General features: G+C 59.0%; 1 protein-coding gene across 1 annotated transcript in view; it reads right to left on the bottom strand.

Annotated features, from left to right (window-relative positions):
* Window positions 1-1,148: 1,148 nt before the first annotated feature.
* The window catches only part of KIAA0040 (KIAA0040 ortholog), an 8,571-nt gene continuing 1,669 nt past the window's right edge, over window positions 1,149-8,050 (bottom strand). The window contains exon 2 of the mRNA XM_085299634.1: window positions 1,149-4,680. Within this exon, the coding sequence (XP_085155760.1) occupies window positions 4,225-4,551 (327 nt within the window). The 5' untranslated portion in view covers window positions 4,552-4,680 and the 3' untranslated portion in view covers window positions 1,149-4,224. The remainder of the gene's footprint in view (window positions 4,681-8,050) is intronic.

Raw genomic sequence — 8,050 nt, 5'->3', positions numbered from 1 at the left:
TCAGTCCTTCCTCCCCTTCCCTCCTTGGCCAGCTCATTCCCTGATGCTTCTCAGCTTTAGGGTTGTGGGGTGGAAAGGGCCAGGCAGAGGAAGAAAATGAATGACAGCTAACCTCATCCCTTCTGCTGTGGGCAGAACTGATCTGCTATGGCAGGGAGCACAAGCCCTTCCTGCCCTCCCTCCCCTCCACCTGCATCCTCTCTACACTGCTGGGCCTGAAGAAAGGGGAAGACTTTTGGGTTGAAACCCCCACAGGCAGAGGTAGGACCTGCTGCTGGGCTTTCTGTAGTCTGACTGTGGATGGAAAAGAGAGAGCTTAAGGCCTCTTCTCCAACCATGGTTTAAAACAGTGCATCTCCCTCCTTAGTTAAGGAAAAAGCAAGAGTACTTGGCGCCAAGAAGGGTGTGTGAGGCTGCCATCCCAAGAGGCGCGAAGTGCACGCTCTCACCCTTCTTCCCTCCCATAAGCTGCCTTGCAGCTATTTTAGCCACTTGTTGCTGCAGCCCTGTGCAGCTCCTGCTCTGTCTCCTCCAGGGCTTCAGCTCTGTGGGTGAGGTGGTATGGAAAGGTGCTTAGCAGCTGCTGCTGTGGTGGCATCCAGGTGAGAAGCAGCTTTGTGTTTTTGTGGAGGCTCAGTGGTGCAGACACCCACCTGAGGYGTTGCACGCTTTGGAAAGGCTCTGCCCAGCAGAGGTGTGCACCTGGTCCTCATGCAAACARCAGAGAGGGGCTGGAGGCGGCCAAGGAACACTTCTGTGATCAGAACCAACGGGGGTTAACCAGCCTGTGCTGCTGACCCTCAGCAAGGAAAAAGCCCTCCGTGCTGCCTGCCTCTTACGGAGCAGAAATGCTGCTTTTCTTTCTGCTACTTGTTTCCCTGGGGGAGAGGAGCTCGACTGTGCTCATTAATAAGTCAAGGCCAATAAACTTGATTAAACTAAACTGCTTCTTTAAGAAAATGTCTTTGAGCTGTGTAGCTGGCTGCAGGCAGTGACTGCACCGCATTTCTGCCCACTGAGCTCTCAGTGTCTCATCTAGGGCCAAAACACAGATACAAGAAAGACTTCTCCAGGAAAGTAAACACGTGAATGAGAACTAACAAACATGGATCTTTTTCTGTATATATATATATTTTTTTTAAAAAAAAAAAAAAAGGTTTTTTTTTTTTTTTTTTTTTTTTTTTTTTTTTTTTTTTTTTTTTTTTAATTTCCCCTGTTGCATGAACTGTTTAGGAAAGTAAAAGGCTGATACTGAAACGCAGCTGTGGGGAGGCAGTGCAGAGGTGCCTGAGGAGCTGGGACCCATGCAGCACTGTTTCTGTACCATGCTTGTCTTGCTTTCTTGTTAGTGTGGGTGCTGCAAGGTTCCTGCAACCCAGCCCACAGATGATGGTGGGCTCCGGGGCACCTCAGGCTGTCRTTGGTCCTTTATCTTGGCTGATTCAGTCCATGATTTATTTATTTTTTTAATTATTTTTTTAAAAACAGCCCTCAAAGTTGGCTCCCTGCTTTCTGAGATGTAGGGGCTCCGTTGGGCCTCAGCCACAGTGCAGGTCGGGTAGATGTGGGGTAGATATGGGTTAAGTTGTTTCCTTCCTTGTTCCCTTCCTGCCCAGTTCAGCTTGCTGCAGAGGTGAATTTGTCTCTTGAAATTCTGACTTGCATTYGAACACTGTGATGCCTGTAATCGGCGGCGTTGTTTGTGAGGGGGACACGGATGTTTCCCTGACCTTTCTCTGGTCCTTGTAGGAATTGGTTGCCCTCACCTGAAACTGTACTAAGGCTTTTGGAGGAGGCCCCTTTGCAGGGAGCTGTGCAGAGCACCACGGCTGCACACCAGGTACGCTGTGCTCTCCTGGTAAGCATCAGGCCTCCTGTCTCGTTTTCCTTAGCTCTGCGTTTTCCATTTCCTCAGCTAGCAACACCCTTTCTCTGGGGCTTTTGCTGCCTGTGGATCGCAGCAGAAGCACCTGCGCGGGCAGCCCCCTGCCTGGGGGAGGAGGGGGCAGCTGCTTCGCCCACCTGGGGAGCTGCCGGGGCAGGAGGGCTGGGGAAAGGCTCCTGGACGCGGGGACGTGGGAAGGGGGAGGGAATAATCTGAGCGCAGCGCCGGTTCTCCAAGACCCCGATGGGACTGAGGGTTTGGGATGGAGACCAGGGCTGTTTGCCACTACGGCTAGGTGTGGCAATTCCTAATGTTTTCGGTGTTACATGTCGCTTCCTGTTTTGGAGGAGAAGGGAGTCGCTTTTTTCAATGGTAACAAAGTAGTCTGGAAAATAAGGCACATATGGGCTCAATTTGAAGGCCTGTGTGATGTGGAGTCTGGCCTCCAGGCTGCTACCAAGGCAGCCAAGTGAAGGCCAAACCCTGTGATATGATGTTGACATCACCACCCTGTCAGAGTTGGACAAAATGGGCTGCCCTGGGACCATCTGGCAGGAGTGACTGCTCCGAAGAGATGGCTTTCCCTCACCGCCGYCCGCGCTGGCGTACGCCCCGGGAACCAGAGGAAGGCAGCTCGCGGAGGCAGCGTTGCCCTCTCCAGGGCTGGAAGCAGTTGTGTCTGGCAGGCTCCCTCCAGGCTTGTCCTCGTGGGTTCGGCTTCTTGTCCCCCAGATATCTGGCTGGCATCTTCCCTCTGCTTCAGCAGCTTAGAAAGGGGAAGTAAGTGGGAGGAAAACATCTAGTGTACAGATGCAGTGCAAAAACCAGATGTGACACAGCTTCTGCTTCTGCTGGCAGGGGCTGAGCTTGGTGGTGGGGAGCAAAGGAGACCCCTGGCTCTGCGGGTGGTGGGCTAGGCACGTAGGTGTTGAGGGAGTCAAAGGCAGCAGTGGTGAGAGCTGCAGATGGTTTGGCCAGCTGCTGGGCTGGGCTGTCACACSTCGGAGGAAGATGAGGATGGAGATGGAGCTGGGTGCAGGGTCCAGCTGAGCAGGAGGGACGTGATGTGCACATGGGTGAAGGATGACTGTGGGTATGAACCTGCTCCTGCAGCACATCCCAAATCCCAGAGCYGGCCGTCCTGACGGAGCACGGAAGTGCTCTGCGGAAGAGCTGCCCGCGTGGCATCGGCTGGCAGTGGCACGTGCTCGAGTCTGCATGCGCATCTGACGTGGYGCACGGGCTGCAAGGAGAGGGCATGGCTGCGTGTGCGGCTGCGTGYGCCAGGAAAGCGGGTCTGCTTTGGATCAGGTCCTGTGTCGCAGGGGCCTTTGGTCCTACCCCTCTTTAGTAGTCATTCAATAAATAACTCCARTGCCCACAGCTGAGCATTTACGCTGCCTCAGCTTGCGTTCCCGCTCTTGCAGTAGCGTAGAGGCGATGCAGCGTTTGCTGCAGCATGCTGGGCTGTTTAAAGGCAAATCTGTTTAAAACAGTCTTTCAAGGAGATTTTCAGTGCTGGTGCAAAGGGGCTGGTCTTGCAGCCTTTCTGACTCGTCTGGGTGGCAGCACRTCCTCCTTCTTTGCTGCCTTAAACGGTATCTTGAGGTCTCTAAGGTTGGGATAGATGTTGGAGTGTCTCTGTCTTCAGAAGCTTGTTGCCTTTGGGTTGGGGCGGTGGGGAAACAGTACAATTTTGAGCTGCGACATCATTTAGCACACAGCTTTCTTTGCGTCTCCAAGATGGTCTGGATTTGGATGGAGCTTAGAAGGTCAAGTTGTGCTATCTCTGTGGCACGGCACACGAACGAGGAGTGCGTGTGCCCGCTTTGCATGCGGGTGTCCATGTCTGTGCGAGGGTGTGCAAGGACAGCTTAGTCATTAAGTGCATGTGGTCCTGTGCACACTTGCCTGTGCTACAGCAGACACGCTTACACACACAAGTGCAAAGAGGCTCACACTGAGTTTGCTGAGTGCCGGCTCAATACAAGTGCGTTGTGCTCGTGGCGAAGGCACATCTCTAGGTGAGGGTACATATGGGCTGGCGGCAGGTCACTCGCGTGCTCAGCAGCACACGTGTCTGCGTGCGCACGTGTCCCTTTGCATAAGTTTCTGCCCGTAGGCATGCTGTTGGGGTGGGGGAAAAGGGGCTTGCATAAACATGTGCCCAACTGCCTTGCCTTCAGCAAGTGCCTTCAACACTGGTTGGCTTTTGAGTTCATCCTCTTTTGAGTCACTGTAAAGGGGGCAACAGCTGTGGCATCTCCTTGCCCCTCAGAGCGCACAGCTGAAAGGACTGGCAGGGYCTCTGTGGGAGGGCCTGGTCACCCTCCTGTCTGCTATATCGGCAACGACGGCCTCTTGTCCAGCAGGAGCAGCTTGGGCTGAGCTGAGATCCACAGGTCCTCTTCATCCTTCTTCTTCTTTTTCTTTTTGGTCTTCTCGGCATGGAGCTGCTGAGCGCTGCTGGCGCCGCTCTTCTTGCTGCATGCTCCTCTCCGGCCGCAGAAGCAGCAGTGGCAGCAGATGAAAATGAACACGATGAGGGCAACGAAGGGCAGGCCCATCAGCACAGCAAGGCACACGGTGTTGAAGACGCCTTCCTCGTGCTTGGTACGGATGAGATCCAGGATGGAATTAAAGAAAGAGCTGATCTTCTGCTCCATGTCGGCTCCCTGGCAGGCTGCCGGCACTGCTCCCTGCGTCTGGCACGCTCCTCCTGCTTTAAGGCCTCCCGGGATATGTTCAGCTCCTGTAAACAGCTAACGAGCTCCAGAAGCGTCTTTGGACGGTGCCTGCAGAGACAGGAAATCACATGGATCAGGGGGCTGTGCCCTCGGTGTTTTTCTCCGTGGAGCTGCCAGCCCGGCCAAAGCCTCAGCAGGGTGAGAGGTCCCCTGCYCCGGAGGGATCCGGCCGCGCGTGCCGCCTGGGGCCGAGCCACGCTCGCGGCCCTCGCGCCTGCTTCCCCAGCCGCTGCTTTGGGGCTGGGTCCCCACCAGGCCGGGGTCCCCGCTGCCCGCCGCCCCGTGCAGCCCGGGCTAACCGCAAAGGGGAGAAGCAGCGGCGGCGACGGAGCGGCCTCCGTGACTCACCTGGGAACGGCTCCAAGGGATGGGTAGGGCCGAGGAGCATTTCTGCGGCGTGACATAAGGTTTTCCTCTCCCTCGGGGAGGGGGAGTTGCTGCTGCGCAGCAGGTTTCTGGGGGAAGCCCCTGTGCGGGGGGACTCCGGTGCCTTTGAGGGGGCAGCGCTCCCTCGCTCGCGGCTCGTTCGGGCCCTGGCCTGGGGCTGGGCAGGGCCCGGGGGGCTCTGAGTAGGGCACAGGGCTTCGTGCCCATGAGCATGTGGGTGGGAGGTCACCAAGTTGTGCAGCGAGCGGGAGAGGCCGCAGGAGCAATGGCACTTTGTAAYGCTGTGCTTTGCCCAGCGGCTTGCATCAGGGTCTCCGCGCTTTGCCAGCCAGCCTGCCTCAAGCCTCGGGGTTCCTCCAGGGAATCCTGAAATCCCTGTTTCTACGGAAAGGGTAACTGAGGCACAGTGCAGGGAAGGTCAACCCTTGCCCAGCAAAAGCCTGAAGCGCGCAGCGTGAACGCCAAAGCTGTCCCCGGAGGGGCTGCAGACGGCCCGACCCCGGCACCGCAGACGCTCTCCCGGCAGAGCCGCGGCGCGGCAGGCGTCGGGCTCCACCTGCTCGCTGGAACCGCCACGGGCTGGGTCTGTCTGGCAGCTCCCGGCGCCCGCGCTGGGACCCGGGTTTGGCCTGGGTTAGGCTAGGGGAGGCAGCGCGGCCTGGGAGCTGGGCCCCTGCCCCAGGGCAAGGAGAGGAGGCCGCCGCTCGGCCGGCTTGCGGGACCCTCCTCGGTCTTGCTGCGCTGCCTCTGAACGAGCAGCGGAACCGACGTCCGCCCCTTCTAGGGAGCGAACCCGGACCCCAGCCCTGTGCCCGGCCCCGGGGAGGTAGCGGGGCTCTCGCAGGAGGGGGCAGCCGGTGGCACCCCAGCATGGTCCGCGCAGGGCTCCCAAAGGCTGCCCCAACGCAAAACCCGCCGCGGAAGCGCCGTCCTCGGACGCAGAGTTGTGCGGGCTCAGCTCACCGGCTACCTCTGGGCGCTGGCGGTAGGTGCTCAGCTCGGTCTGGGGTGCTATTTTTCCCCTCCCTGCCCCATGAAAACCAGACTGGATGCTTCTGATCTACGTTCCTGTCTACAGGGGAGCGCAGCTCTGCGCTAGCCAYGTTTGACTGGCAGTTTTTCCTTTGAATGCAGGTGTGGGAAAGGTGATGAAAACAGATCTACAAATTTCACTGCGAGACCTTCTGGGAAACCCCCAGCCGAGAGGCAGCAAATGAACCGCAGCGCTAGGGGTGGCGCCTTTAATCTCGGCTGAAGGAAGGCTTTGGGACCGAGTATTTTCACTGCTGCGCCTTCCGGACGGACGGTGGGCGGCTGTGCAGGCTGCAGCAAGGCAGCAGCAAAGGGTTAAATGCCTCGGGGCAGAGGAGCCGGCTGCAAGGTGAAGCCAGCCTGGGCTTTCCCAGCAGCGTGGGGTTAACAGGCCCCTTCCTTCCCGGCCCTCCAGCTGCTTGCACAACCGCTGCCGGCAGCTGCTGCCGCTTTCCCAGGCTCGGCCGGGGCCGCAGCGCCGGAGAGCGCCGGGGGCCGGCGGCGCGGCGGCGGTGCCCCGAGGCTCCGCACGGGCGCAGCCGCGGCCACCCCGCGGCCTCCGGGCAGCCCCGGTCCCGGCCCCTCCGGAGGGAGCTAACGCCGCTGAAAGCTCTTCCGGGATCTCGCGGCGCCGGCGCCGGGCCCGCCTCAGCCTGGGCATCCCGCGGGGGATGAGGGCAGCGCCGGCGGGCGCTCCGCTCCCAGGAAAAGCGGGATGTCGCTTATTTAAAACGCAGCGTCCCAACTTTTATCCTCTCCAAGGCTTTTTTTTCTTTTTTTTTTTTTTTTTTTTTCTTTTTGGTCTATGTACAGCAACGGTTAAACTGCAACACAAATAAACAGCGAAGCTTTTCCTTGGCCTGGCCCGTCTGAGTGAAGCAAGTTTGCCATTTATCCATAAATATCCTGACAGCTCATTATCCTGCTCAGGCAGGAACACTGGACTCCTACGATGCACTTCACTCCAAAAAAGAAAAACAACCCAACCAAACCCCTTAATTTGAGACAAAACAGGATGTATAATTTTATTCCTGCACTGAGATGCTTTATAGTTATTGCCTCCAAAGCTCCGGGCAGGGAAGGAGGGCTGCAACTTCCTTTTCAACTGGTTATTAATTGTTTGCAGGGAAAAAGACCCCGGAGCGCCTTGGACAAGGGCTGAGAAGGCCGTCGCCACTTCCCCGTGCGCGGTGGCCGGCGCCGCCACGCAGAGGGTTTGCCAGGGAACCGCGAACCCGCGGGCGGTTAATCCCCGCCGGCCCGAGGGGCGCGAGCCGGCCCGTCCCAGGTCTGACCCTCCGGAGCAGCCTGCTGCGGGACAAGCTCGGGRCCTCCAGCCCGCCGCGCTGAAGCGGCGGCGAGGCAAAACCGCGAGGGTGTCACCTCGGCAGCGCTCGCTTGCCCGCATCCGGCGCGCCGCCGCCGGTGCTGCCTGCAGCAGGGCTCGAGGAGGGGGCAAAGCCGAGAGGCGCGCGCGGCGCCCCGGTGGAGGCGTTTCRGGGCCCGATTTGGCGGGGTGCCCCGGTCGGACGGCCCGCGAGGGGCGAAGCSTGCCCGACGCCCCTGCTCCCGCGTGCACCTGCCGGGACGAAACCTGGCGCTAGCCGAGCGCCAGCGGCTCCCCCGCGTTGCCCTTGCGCTGACAGCTTCGCTACCGTTCTTCCAGCAACCCCGCAGCAGGCTCGGGAAAGCTTTCTCGAGTGTTTAAAAAGAAAAAACCTTCCCAGGCAAAAACCAAAAGCTGAASTAAAGCTGCTGCTGCCGCTTCCCGCTGCCCTCGAGCCGCTCAGGCAGAAGCTGCTCTTGGCCGCTTCCATCCCCTGAACCTGGCGAAGCTCCTGGTGCCGCCGCCGCGCAGCAGGGTTAAAGCGAAACYATTTCGCGAGCGTTTCGCTCCGCAGCCGCCGCCCGGAGCTCGCTCCGACGCGGCCGGCGCCCAAAAAGCAACTTTGCACAGCACCAAGCCCCGGGGCCGCCGCCCCGCTCGGCTTCGCTGCGG

This window comes from Rhea americana, unplaced genomic scaffold, assembly GCF_003343005.1.
Source record: "Rhea americana isolate MKP2758 unplaced genomic scaffold, rheAme1 scaffold_151, whole genome shotgun sequence".
Classification (NCBI taxonomy): domain Eukaryota; kingdom Metazoa; phylum Chordata; class Aves; order Rheiformes; family Rheidae; genus Rhea; species Rhea americana.
This window is presented reverse-complemented; position numbering and strand designations above follow the sequence as displayed.